The 15,000-nt window shown below is 36.0% G+C and overlaps 1 protein-coding gene across 1 annotated transcript in view; it reads left to right on the forward strand.

Annotated features, from left to right (window-relative positions):
* Positions 1–15,000, forward strand: part of LOC137623622 (uncharacterized) — a 64,131-nt gene that overhangs the window by 31,141 nt on the left and 17,990 nt on the right. Inside the window, exons 3-5 of the mRNA XM_068354455.1 lie at positions 2,991–3,203; positions 5,290–5,446; positions 6,794–6,917. Coding sequence (XP_068210556.1) covers positions 2,991–3,203; positions 5,290–5,446; positions 6,794–6,917 — 494 coding nt within the window. The remainder of the gene's footprint in view (positions 1–2,990; positions 3,204–5,289; positions 5,447–6,793; positions 6,918–15,000) is intronic.

Raw genomic sequence — 15,000 nt, forward strand, 5'->3', positions numbered from 1 at the left:
TCTCTCTCTCTCTCTCTCTCTCTCTCTCTCTCTCTCTCTCTCTCTCTCTCCTCTCTCTCTCTCTCTCTCTCTCTCTCAGTAATGATGTCAACAATACTTACCGTTGGTAGTTGAAATGATTGTTATTAGTAAAAAACTGCTTTGACACAACACGGGGGACAAATATCAAATTGAATTATTATTATTATTATTATTATTATTATTAAAATTATTATTATTATTATTTTTATTATTATTATTATTATTATTATTATTATTATTATTATTATTATTACTCGCTAAGCTACAACCCAAATTGGAAAAGCAAAATGCTATAAGACCGTGGGCTCCAACATGGAAAATAGCCCAGTGAGGAAAGGAAACAAGGAAAATTAAAATATTTTAAGAACAGTAACATTGAATTAGATATTTCCTATATAAACCATAAAAAATTAACAAAACATAAGGAAGAGGAATAAGGTAGAATAGTGTGCCCGAGTGTACCTTCATGCAAGACCTCTCTTTATCAAAGAGACTATGAAAGACCATGTATATATATATATATATATATATATATATATATATATATATATATATATATATATATATATATATACATACATTTATGTACACCAGTGTATATATATACACACACACATATATATTTATATATATGTATATATATATATATATATATATGTATATATATATATATATATATATATATATATACATATATATATATATATATATATATATATATATATATATATACAGCATATATATGTATATATATATATATATATATATATATATATATATATATATATATATATATATATATATATATATATATGTGTGTGTGTGTGTGTGTGTGTGTCCATGTGTTGCTTTTGTTAAAGTTAAGATATAAATAGTTTTAAACATTGAATAATAGCCCGAAGAGGAAATTCTTATCAAGTGCATAAGCCGGGGTAAGGATTCGAACTTATGCCCCACATAAAAAGAAATAGCAATGACTTAAAAGATTAGTTGTCCAAGTGTTTCAAGTCAATGTCTGAAGAACTTAAAGAATTTTCTCCTTGATGATTTTAGGACATAGCATTATATATATATATATATATATATATATATATATATATATATATATATATATATATATATATATATATTGAAAAAAAGTTCATGATTTAGTGGGTGTGTAAATTTATTTTTGCTTGAAAAGATGATATGAATTTGCTAGATTCTCATCCCAACAAATTAACATAGCTAAATATAAAAAGATTGCATATTGTAATCAATCTAACGTTCCTGCATCTTCCCATCAAACACAAAACGAAGCTGACAGAAGGCCATCTTCCCTACATGGGCTGTAAAGTAAGACTCTACACCCCAGATGACGTCATAACCTGCGCCGAGGAGAGACGAAGGAGAACTAACCCTCTATGGATCTGCCTACGTTGGAGATTCAAAAATGAGGGCCATGTTCAAAGGGCTCCTCCATATGACCAAGAGCTTAAATTGGTTTACATTCAATACCACATCTCAGGTATGGTATGTACAGTCGAATTCAAAATATGCTGACACAAACCATGGTCCCACAGTTCTACTCTGTAAAAGTAATGCCCAGTGTCTGACGGTGGACGTTTGAGTTAAGCTGTACTTGCATAACAGACCATGACTACATATACAGTCCAGGGTTCATAAAATGAGTTTTTTATCAATGTCTATGACATCATAGTGTATTAGTCGCTACTTCATGTTTAATCTCATTACTGTGAATGTTTCATGAAATAACAAATAACTATTCAGTGAAAGTATAGATATAAAATTCTTTGATGACATAATTATTGCGTAGGTATACCTTTAAGAAAAGTTTCATAACTAATATTTAAAAGAGACTTCTGTCAAAGGGCCTCTTATAAAGCAATTACAGAATTATATTCTATATATCTTTATTGAACTTTTAAAAGTATTACCTTGAGTACCATAAATTGACTGTAGATATTCTTTAAAACACAGGATATTTTGATTTTATAAGCACAGTCCGCATTTAGAATTAATACATTACTCCCCTTCTAAATGAGACATAATTATATTCTACATATCATTATTGAAATATTAAAAGTATTGCCTCGAACAACATAAATTAGTTATAGATATTCTTTAAAACACAGGATATCTTACTCTCACAAGCACAGCCATCATTTTAAAATTAATACATTACTTCCCCTCTACCATTATGAGATTACAATACACATTTGCTCAATTTGAAAATGAAAAACCAATGTAAATATGAAAGCAAGCAAGATACGAATGGTCCTCAGTTAGCTGGTACAATGAAATAAGACTTTGCCAAATTGGAAAAATTAATTGATGCAGTTAAATGCAATTAAGATAAAATATTTAAGAGCAGTAACATTGAACGGATAAAATATCTTAAGAACAGTAACAACATGAAAACAGATCTTTCATAAAAAGACTTATGTAAGCCTCTTCAACAGAAACATATTTGCTGCAAATTTGAGCTTTTGAAGGTCTACCGATTCAACTACCCGATCAGGAAGATCATTCCACAACGTGGTCAAAGCTGGAATAAAACTTCAAGCAATAAAAACTTATGACAATTGCCAATAGATCTTGCATTTAGTTATGAGAGCAAGGAAGATATGAATGGTAGAATTTTTCCAGACACAGCACAAATCTCCCCCTTTTCTAAAATCCTAGAAACGAGTTGTAACGGGCCGAGAGAAGGTTGTGAACTCAAAGGCAGTGTGGAAAGCAACTGAGTTAGTTTATTGTAGAACACACTCCTTTATATACAAGATCTCAAAGCAACAAGAATTTTCATGTTGAGTAATCGACAATGTTACAGAGGAAAAAAGCAGACATGATTTTTCAGGTTCTTTTTAGTGCGAGGGGAGAGCGAAGATACAAGCACAAAATGAACTAAGTACGATCGTGTGACACACGGTTGGTACAGAGTAAACCAGAACTCCACTCTTTAACAGGAAAGAACTTCTGTCAGCTGGAAACCTATTTCCTGCACCACACGAGGAAGTTCCAAACTGTCAGTGTGGTGGGAGAGAGGGATACCAGGATCGATTTCGTTTGGGCCACCAAAGGCTTGAAGACATATGGAACGTACAGTGGAAACGAACCGGAGAGGCAGCTGGAGGAATGGGCTTACAAGACGGAAAAAGTCCCTGATGTTGTTGTTGTTGGTTAGTGAGTGATTTCATAATTACTTTGAAAGCTTCAACTATAAAGTATTGTCATTTTCGTTTAAATGTTTTTATCCAGATTATGATTATTATTATTATTATTATTATTATTATTATTATTATTGTTGTTGATGGTTAGTGAGTGATTTCATAATTTCTCTTAAAACCTCCAAATATAAAAATTTTGTCATTTATGTTTGAATATTTCTTTATCGAGTCATTATTATTATTATTATTATTATTATTATTATTATTATTATTATTATTATTATTATTATTATTATTATTATTATATTATTGTTGTTGTTGTTGTTGTTGTTGGTTAGTGAGTGATTTCATAATTACTTTTAAAATTTCAACTGTAAAGTATTGCTATTTTCGTTTAAATGTTTTTATCCAGATTATTATTATTATTATTATTATTATTATATTATTATTATTATTATTATTATTATTATTGTTGTTGATGGTTAGTGAGTGATTTCATAATTTCTCTTAAAACCTCCAAATATAAAAATTTTGTCATTTATGTTTGAATATTTCTTTATCGAGTCATTATTATTATTATTATTATTATTATTATTATTATTATTATTATTAATTATTATTATTATTATTATTATTATTTATCTATTTATTTATTTATTTTTTAGTTTTTAATTCAATGCTGTTACTATCCTTAAAATATTCTATTTTGATTGTTCATAATTCTCTCATAGTTTATATCGTTCTTTCCTCTCCTCACTGGGCTAGTTTTCCCTGTTGGAGCCCTTAGGCTTATAGCATCCTGCTTTTCCAAATAAGGCTGTAGCTTAGCAAGTAATATTATTATTATCATTATTATAATTATTATTATTATTACTAGTAGTAGTAGTAGTAGTAGTAGTAGTAGTAGTAGTAGTAGTAGTAAACAAAATAATCTCAAATTCATTGATGGTTCCTGAGGATGTCATTCTACCTTTGGTTATTATTATTATTATTATTATTATTATTATTATTATTATTACTTGCTAAGCTACAACCCTGGTTGGAAAATTAGGGTGCTATAAGCCCAGAGGCCCTAACAGGGAAAATAGCCCCGTGAGGAAAGGAAACAAAGAAAATAAAATATCTTAAGAACAGTAACAACATTGAAATAAACATTTCCAATATAAACTATTAAAACTTTCACAAAATAAGAGGAAGAGAAATTCGATAGAAAAGCGTGCACGAGTGTACCCTCAAGCTAGAGAATCCTAACCCAAAACAGTGGAAGGCCATTAATCATAATAATCTTTTCAGACTCTTTTTCTATTTTTCTATGGTATCTTTACGTCAGTAAAAATTGGCAATGGAAAATGGTAGCTAAATGAGTTAAGGGGGCAATTATCCCATAACTTTTTATAATATCTAGAAAAAAAGCAATGAACTTTTAATCATAAAGTTTAGGTTTTAGTTAGTTTGTGAAAAAAAAGTGGTAATTATCTGTTTTCAAACATATATTCTATTTTCTGCTGAGTATTTTTTTTTCTGTTTCAGTGAACAATTAAGGTAAATATCTAGCATAAAAGTACGGGACCCTTCTTATCTAATGGGGGTGTTCAACTTTCGTTGCCCGAAAAAAAAAATTGGCTGTAAATCCAAGCAATTATGTTAATAAATATAATACATATGATAATGTATATTTATAAATTATATATAATATATATATATATATATATATATATATATATATACTGTACATATATATGCATATATATGTATATATATATATATATATATATATATATATATATATATATATATATATATATATATATATATATATATATATATGTATACATACATATACAGTATATGTAAATATATATATATATATATATATATATATATATATATATATATACTTATATATATATATATATATATATATATATATATATAAAACACTCTTGGACTGGGGTAGCATTCACAATCTGACAGTTGAATAGTCTTGCTGCACTGGCTTCTCTGCCCGAAAAATTTTAGTCTGCTCAAATCTGTGGGGGCATGTCTGCTACCCCCCCCCCTACTAAGCCCCCTGTTTAATGAAAACTTTATATTACAGGTTTTGGACCCTGGATCATCACTGAGGAATTTACTTTGAGACAGGAAAGCCTGCGAGGCTCGGTTAATTTGTTGGACGAATGGCAGCCTGTAGCTAAGGTCTTAAATGCTTTATCTAAGAGAACTATGGTACTTGCCGTGTGCCAGACACGCCCAAGGTAATGTGAAATAATCAAAGTTCTAATTCAAAACTTAATATAGATGTACTAGATGCATATTTTCTTTCTTTGACGGTTGTGGTGGCTTAAAGGGTCCCTGACTTGTGATCGCCAGACTGGGGCTCGAGTCCCATTCAAACTCGTTAAGTTCCTTTGGTCGCTGCAACCTCACTATCCTTGTGAGCTAAGGATGGGGGTTTGGAGGGAGCCTATAGGTCTATCAGCTGAGTCACCAGCAGCCATTATCTGGTCTTCCTTGGTCATAGCTTGGGTGGAGAGGGTGCTTGGGCTCTGATCCTATGTTATATGGCCAGCCTCAAGACATTGTCCTTCTTGATAGGGCAATGTCACTGCCTCTGCCATTTATGAGCTGCCTTTAAGCTTTTAAACCATTAATTAAAAGTATTATAAACTACAGGCAGAAAAAAGTATAGATGGTCTGACCCTGTGGGAAGTTTTGTAGCGGTCATTCAGGCTAAAAGACAAAACTCCTTAGAGTTTTACAGGACAAAAGGCGAGCAACAGTATATATGAGGAGCAAAGTTCCTCTATGGTCAGCCAAACGTAATAAAAGCCATAGATTCTTAGGAAATCAATCCATTGTTCTCTAGTCTTGGGTAGGGTCATAGCCTCTGTCTTCTACTGTCTTGGGGCAGAGTTCCCTTGCTTGAGGGTACATACGAGCACATTATGCTATCTTATTTCTCTTTCTCTTGTTTTGTTAAAGTTTATACAGTTTATATAGGAGATATTTATTTTAATGTTACTGTTCTTAAAACATTTGATTTTTCCATGTTTCCTTTCATCATTGGGCTGTTTTCCCTGTTGGAGCCCCTGGGCTTTAGCATTCTGCTTTCTCAACAAGGGTTGTAGCTTAGCAATTAATGATAATGATAAAATGTTTGGTTTAATTGACCATTAATTGTGGAAAGTTTAACTTTATCCTTAACTAGCCTATATCCCACAGGGAACCTTTTAGCTCTCTCAATAAAAGCCTCCATTTTGCTTTACAGACCAACAAATATGATTCACTTTTATACAGGGTGTTAAAACTTCATGAAAATAAGTCTGTCTTTTAATTACTTCAAGATAATTTGATTCCGAGGGGATTATGAATAAATATTTTCCAGTTCATCCTCTCTATTCTCGTCATATGCTTTGCACATCGGTATATGATTATTCTGAAGATTGCCATTGGATAGATATATAGATAGATAGATAGGTAGATGGATAGATAGATAGATAGATAGGTATAGATATATAGATAGATAGACGGACAGATAGATAGATAATTAGTGAATTATAAGCGGTCTAAAGATTTAACCAAGAACTTTATTCATTTCACAGACAAACAGCTATATTTGAGTATGTCACGAAAACCCATCCTACGACACAGACGGGGAAGTTATTTAGGCTCCTTCATGTAACTCGGCAAGAACCCTGGGCTTCAGACTGGATGGACGAAACAATGGTGAGTATTAGACAATTCTATAACATAGGTGTCAGTCATAACAAAATTTAGTGTATATCTTTACAATAAACTCCTAGATTATTTGCTCACTGGGCTATTTTTCCCTGTTGGAGCCCTTGGGCTTATAGCATCTTGCTTTTCCAACTAGGGTTGTAGCTTGGCTAATAATAATAATAATAATAATAATAATAATAATGCAGTAACATCACTGACTGGTGATCGCCAGACTGGGATTCGAGTCCCGCTCAAACTCGTTGGCTCCTTCATTGGTTGCTACCTCTCCATCCTTGTGATCTAAGGATGGAGGGTTTTGGGGAGCCTATAGGCCTACCTTCTGAGTCATCAGCAGCCATTGCCTGGCCCTCCCTGGGTTTGGGAGTGCCTGTAGCCCTACCTGCTGAGTCATCAGCAGCCATTGCCTGTCCATTCACTGTCCTAGCTTGGTTGGAGAGGAGACTTGGGGGTTGATATGTATATTTGGTCAGTCTCTAGGGCAAAGTACTGCTTGCTAAAGCAATGTTACTGTCCCTTGCTTCTGCCATTCATGAGTAGCCTTTAAACCTTTAAAACCTTTAATGCCACCAAGGGACCAAACTGCATGGAGAAGACTCTTGCACAGGGAAGGCAATGAATTAAGTTAGGTTTGGTTTAGTTAAGTTTGATATTCTAGTGATACTCATCCACTGAAGGGGAGATCATGATATCTACTGCAGTTGTTACTGCTCTTAGAATATTCTATTTTGATTACATATTACATCTCATGTAGTTTATTTATTTCCTTGTTTCGTTTCCTGACTGGGCTATTTTTCAATGTTGGGGCTCTTGGGCTTACAGCATCGTGCTTTTCCAACTATTAGCTTGTAATAGTAATAGTAGTAATAATTGCAAGTGGGATAGATTTAGAAAATCTCAAGATAAGAGACTACTTTCAATGCGAACCATATTATATACTATTATTATTATTATTATTATTATTATTATTATTATTATTATTATTATTATTATTATTACTTGCTAAGCTACAACCCTAGTTGGACAAGCTGGATACTATAATTTATGCCCAGGGGCTCCATCAGGGAAAATAGCCCAGTGAGGAAAAGGAAACAAGGAAAAATGAAATATTTTAAGAACAGTAACAACATTGAAATAAATATTTCCTATATAAACTATTAAAACTTTAATTTTTTAGTGTTATTTCCAAAACATTTGAAGCTGTCTTTAGTTAGAGTTCTTTTGTTTGAGGGAAAACTCGGGCGTATTAATCTATCTTATTTCTCTTCCTCTTGTTCTTTTTTTAAAGTTTTTATAAATTTAGTTTATATATGAAATATTTATTCTGATGTTACTGTGCTTAAATTATTTAATCTTAATTGTTAATTACTTCTCTTGTAGTTTATTTATATCCTTATATTCTTTCCTCTATTGGCGATTTTCCTTGTTGGAGCCCTTTGGATTATAGCATCCTGCTTTTCCAACTAGGGTTATACCTTAGCAAGTAATAATAATAATAATAATAATAATAATAATAATAATAATAATAATAATAATAATAATAATAATAATAATAATAATAATAATAATGTCTGCCTCAATTGCATTGATCTTATACTCTGTCTTCTCAATGGCAGCCATCATTTAAAAAAAAAAAAAACTTGCCTGAAAGAGGATCTACTACTTAATAATAATAATAATAATAATAATAATAATAATAATAATAATAATAATAATAATAATAATAATAATAATAATGAGGATAATAATAATAATAATAATAATAATAGTAAAAACATATGGTTATAGAAGAAAAAAAGATAATTTTAAGGGATTTTACCTCTATTCATGATCAACCTTCTGTTTTCTTCCAGCATTTAGCCCTGCGTGACACAGAGGTCGTTATTTGGGATTCGATGGTCCCTTTCAGCCTGAAGAACATCTACGATTGCCTAATTCTACACAAAGAAGGGTTTACTGGGCATCCTCTGTACCTTGATCCTCTCCAGTCCTGTGACGACGTGGTGCATGGCAGTTTGTCCACAAATCAAGATGCAACTGCGTTGATTTTCAATTATTTGTGCAATCGCTACCTGGAGGGGGATAATGAGACATATTGTTGTTAGTGACACTTTCTGTAGACATTTCCTGGAGTCGCTACTTAGAGAATGATACCCTGTTAAAAATTTGCCATAAAAAAAATAAAAACAAGACAAATTATTATTATTATTATTACTTGCTAAGCTACAATCCTAGTTGGAAAAGCAGGATGCTATAAGCCCAGGGGCTCCAACAGAGAAAATAGCCCAGTGAGCAAAGGAAAGAATGAAAGATAAAATATTTCAAGAAGAGTAACAACATTAAAATAAATATTTTCTATTTAAACTATAAATACTTTAACAAAAAAAGAGGAAAAGAAATTAGATAGAACAGTGTGCCCGAGTGTACTCTCAAGCAAGAGACTGTAAAAGTTTTGAAATGAATATTGCTGTTTTAAAAGCAGCTATATTGACGTAAAGGAGTTATATTACGGGCATCAACCCGTAAAAGATAATAACAATGTAGGGTAAAATTACAGTCGCCAGTATTTTACTGAAATACGGCTGAGTGTACAGTAGTTCGTGACACTTTCCGTCGACATTTCCTGGAGTCGCTATTAAGAGAATGTTATTGTTACTTGTTGTTGTTAGTGACATTTTCTGTAGAAATTTCGTAGGATGCGTACATTATCTACAATGGAGGAACGCATTATCATCGAGGAGATATCTAACATTGTCCCAATCATAGCAGTACGCCAATTGGCTACTTTACGCCAGTCTGTAGGCCTACAATGAAAAAATCTGCATCTTGAGTTAGATTGCGTAAGGTTTGGTACCAATTCAGCCGTATTTTTCAATAACGCGTTCATCATTCATTTCATAATAAGCGGGTAACTTATAATTATAATTTATAATTGAATTAAGAGAGAGAGAGAGAGAGAGAGAGAGAGAGAGAGAGAGAGAGAGAGAGAGAGAGAGAGAGAGAGAGAGAGCTGCTCTCTTCCTTCGTCTCTTGTAGAGACAGCATCTTATTTCTATCATTAGTGTTGGAGGGATACACCATTTGTAAATAACCATGTGAAATAAATAACTTTTATTTATTGTTAATCTATTCATGCGAATAGATAAGTCTATATCATTTTTCAAACATATTTCCAAAAATGTTTAAAGCTTGCATATTAGCTCTTGTGCTATTAAATCACTAGATTGTTTTACAAAACATATGATATCTAGAAAGTGTTTGTTTACTAATGCCGAATTGTTAAAAGAGTTAAATTAAGCTATTTTGTTTCAAAGCCATTTTTTTATTTCCTACAATAGAAATAAAGAAACTGACGTTAAAAAAACTTTCTGAACTTTCTGATGTATTTGTTTATTAAGTTCTAGACACACTCGATGCTTTTTTCAATATAAAAAATTTTCATTATTAATATAATTATTATTATTATTATTATTATTATTATTATTATTATTATTATTATTATTATCAATAGCAAAGCTACAACCTTAGTTGGAAAAGCAAGACGCTATATGCCCAAGGGCTCCAACAGGGAAAATAGCCCAGTGAGGAAAGGAAATAAGTAAAAATTACAAGAGAAGTTTAAAAGTTCAAGAACAATAATAAAATTTAAATGAATCTTGCACACATAAGTTATAAAAACTTATAAATAACAGGAGGAAGAGAAACAAGATAGAATACCGTGCCCGAGTGTACCCTCAACCAAGAGATCTCTAATATCAATGTTAAAGAATATCTTTAAGATAAAGTAAACTATTTCAAGAACAGTAACAACATTAAAATAGATCTTTCTTATATCAACTATAAAAAAAAAGAGGAACACAAATTAGCAATAACTGTAAACATAATTGCTATATGAGGATAAGATGAGAGTCTCTTGTTATTAAATCATAAAGTTGACTCAATCATAAAGAATTTCAAGATACCTTTTGCAACCGAGATGTTGTAAGCAAAGGCAAGTGCCTTTAGTCGGTTATTCATGTAAACAATTGCGTGCCTGTTCAATACCTAACAAGGCTAACAAAGAGGTTAGTGATCTCTCTAGAATCCTGAGTATAAACGAGACTTTCTCCTTGTTTCCGTGATTAGGTGAGCGATATATATATATATATATATATATATATATATATATATATATATATATATATATATATATATATATATATATATATATGATAAATTTTGCACATTTTTACGTGTTTTTCATATTCAAATAAGCCATATATATTTTGATATATTAATGTCTGGATTCTCTTAACGACCTCGGGATCAGAGCCCCAGGCGAAATCTCACAAAGACAAGAGCTTGGCTCCGGCCGGGAATCGAACCCTGGTCGGCAAGCTTATATAGACAGTGACTTCGTGGCCGAATGGGTTAGTCACTGTCTATATAAGCTTGCCGACCAGGGTGCAAGCTTATATAGACAGTGACTTCGTGGCCGAATGGGTTAGTCACTGTCAATATAAGCTTGCCGACCAGGGTTCGATTCCCGGCCGGAGCCAAGCTCTTGTCTTTGTGAGATTTCGCCTGGGGCTCTGATCCCGAGGTCGTTAAGAGAATCCAGACATTAATATATCAAAATATATATGGCTTATTTGGATATATATATATATATATATATATATATATATATATATATATATATATATATATATATATATATATATATGTATATGTATATATATATACAGTATATATTTGGTGTATAGATATCTGATGTTATGCTATATATTATGTGACGGGCCGAGAGAGGGTTGTGAACTCAAAAGCAGGATGCAATCAACTGAGTTGTTTATTAAGGAACACTGTCCTTTATATACAAAACCTCAAGGCAACAGGACATAACCTGTTCGAGAGACAGACAATGTTACAGAGCAAAACCGGAGACATGATCATTCAGGTTCTTTTTAGTGCGAGGGAAGAGCGTAGATACAAGCATAATATATACAAAATAATTATGTACAATTGTGTGACACACGGTTGGTACATGGCTCCCCCCCTAAAAATGACCTACTGTACATGTTAAATAGGGCGCCCTGATCTGGAGAGGCGAACTGTAGGCGGGTCATCTGGCAGAAGCTAAGCAGGTTTTAGACGATCAATGGAGATCCAGTCTTCTTTGCCCCGAATGTTTAGTAGGAATGCTTTCGGACTGCGTCGGATCACAAGGAAAGGGCACGTGTAAGGGGGCGTTAGTGGTGGCTTGCTAGTGTCGTTGCGCAGGAAGACGTGCGTTGCAGAGTGCAAGTCCGTTGGTATGTGATGCTTCGCTGGGGCTTGTAAGTCTGGCGGCACGGAGTAAATTTTCCCATGACGTGACGTATGCACTGGAGATCGTCGGAGGAGGTTGTAGAAGGAACAAATTCGGCAGGGACGACCAACGGGTCGCCATACACCATTTCAGCTGCCGAGACGTCGAGGGCGTCTTTAGGAGTGGTCCTTAGTCCCAGGAGGACCCAGGGAAGCTGAGTAAACCAGTTGCAATCCTTGCAGAGGGACATCAAAGCTGTTTTGAGGGTGCGATGAAAACGTTCAACCATTCCATTAGCAGCGGGGTTGTAGGCCGTTGTCTTATGTAGGGTGATGCCCAGGAGATTCGCTAATGACGTCCACAATTGAGAGGTGAAAGTGGTTCCCCTGTTAGAAGTAATATGCTCAGGGATACCGAATCTTGAAATCCATCCAGAGAGTAAGGCAGATGTACATGAGACGGACGTTGCAGTTTCCATGAGAATGGCTTTAGGCCAACGAGTGGAGCAGTCGATGACAGTAAACAGGTAACGATGTCCTTGTGATGTGGGTAGGGGGCCTACAACGTCGACGTGAATGTGTGCGAAACGACGCTGAGGTTGAGGAAAGGTGCCCACTCCTGAATCCGTGTGTCGATGTACTTTGAAAGTTTGGCAAGAAGTACAGGCGCGGACCCAATCCTTAGCATCCTTAGAAATGCCGTGCCAAATGAACTTTGCCTTCAGCAGCTGTGCAGTAGAACGGCACGAGGGATGTGAAAGGCTGTGAATGAAATCAAACACATGTTGGCTCATGGGAGCAGGAATCCAAGGTCGAGGACTATCAGTACTGACGTCACAGAGGAGGGTGGTGTTAGAGTCTTCGAGGGGAAAGTCTTCCCAAAGGAGGGACGTGCAGGATGTCCTACAAGCTTAATACTCTAGATCCTGTCGTTGGGCTTCAGCCAGGGCGTTGTAATCCAATCCCAGTTGAACGGCAGCCAACGTGTTTCTTGACCGGGCATCGGCAACGGGATTCATTTTCCCAGGGACGTATTGGAGGGTGCAATTGTATTCAGCCACGACGGAGAGATTTTGGCGCTGACGGGCGGACAAGGCGTCAGACTGTCGAGTGAAGGCATGCACCAGAGGCTTGTGGTCTGTGCGAATGACGAAGGGCGTACCTTCTAAGAAATGGCGAAAGTGACGGACAGCCAAGTGCACCGCCAGCAATTCTCGATCGAAGGTTGAATAACCCGATTCTGCCTTGGACAGTTTCCTGCTGAAGAAGGCCAATGGGCGGGGCGAGCCTTTGACCACCTGCTCGAGTACTGCACCAATAGCGACGTCGCTGGCATCGGTGGAGAGAAGGAGAGGGGCGTGTGGGATAGGAAAAGTGAGAGCCGCAGCAGTTGATAGGGCCTTCTTTGCATTGCAGAAGGCTGCTTCTTGAAGGAGACCCCACTTCAGGTCCTTTGGCTTGCCCTTGAGGGAGGCGTAGAGGGGAGCAAGAGTGGTGGCAATGGCTGGCAGAAAACGGTGATAATAGTTGATCATGCCCAAGAATTCCTGCAGAGCTTTGACGGTCGAGGGCGCGGGGAAGTTCTGAACGGCTGCTACCTTCTCAGGGAGGGGATGGACTCCTTCAGGAGTGATACGGTGCCCTAAGAACGACACTTCGTTGGCGCCAAAGGTACACTTGTCGTACCGGACTACAAGGCCGTTTTGTTGCAGGCGGTCGAGCACGATGCGCAGGTGACGGAGGTGTTCCTCTTTTGAGGAGGAGAACACAAGTATGTCGTCCACATAACATACACAGAAAGGGAGGTCCCCTAAGATGCCATCCATGAGACGTTGAAACGTTGCCCCAGCATTACGAAGGCCAAAACAGAAGTAATTGAAGGTGTATGTACCAAACAGAGTTGTGATGGCGGTCTTGGGGATGTCTTCCGGGTTCATAGGCACCTGATAATACCCCTTCAGGAGGTCGAGCGTAGAGAAAACCTTCGCTTTGTGCAGGTAGGAGGTCACGTCGGCAATGTTTGGGAGGGGGTAGTGATCCGGTTCTGTTTGCATGTTCAGGCGGCCCATTTCCTCCATTTCGGCGAACGTCTGTTTGGCGGCTGCCAATCGTTCCGGTGCCAGACGTCTGAATTTTGCGAAGACTGGGGGTCCGGTCGTCTTGATCTGGTGATAAATACCGTGCTTGGCAGGAACCGTGGGCGTTTGGCGAAGTTCTGGACGGAAAACTTCCGGGTACGACGTGAGGAGGTGGGCGTAGGCATCCGTGGGTGCGCCAATGTGGAGAGCGAGGTTAGAGGAGGCGGGTTGAAGAGGTGTCGACAAGTACGAGTGTGCGTTGACCAATCGTCGGTGGGCGACATCGACCAGAAGGTGGAAATGAGAGAGGAAATCCGCACCGAGGATTAGCATTGTGACGTCAGCAACGAGAAACTTCCAATTGAATTTACCGTTTCCGAACGATAATGTGAGGTTCTCGTAACCGTAGGTGGGTATCGCAGATTTGTTGGCAGCTACCAAGTGGACGTCGGCAGATGTAGACAGACTACGTCGTGCCTTGAAGAGTTTCCTTGGCAAAAGAGAATGACAAGCACCAATGTCTACCAAAAATCGCACGCCCGTTCCTGCATCCTGTAAAAAGAAAAGATTAGAAACACGGGAGGCCACCGCCACAAGCGATGGCCTACTTACACGTTTTTTGGCCATTGGCAATCCTTGGCACATTTCTTCGCGGTTGCCCCGAATCTGAAGTGGTAGTAGAAAAACTGCGGTGGATGGGAGGTAGT

Source organism: Palaemon carinicauda, chromosome 30, assembly GCF_036898095.1.
Source record: "Palaemon carinicauda isolate YSFRI2023 chromosome 30, ASM3689809v2, whole genome shotgun sequence".
NCBI lineage: Eukaryota > Metazoa > Arthropoda > Malacostraca > Decapoda > Palaemonidae > Palaemon > Palaemon carinicauda.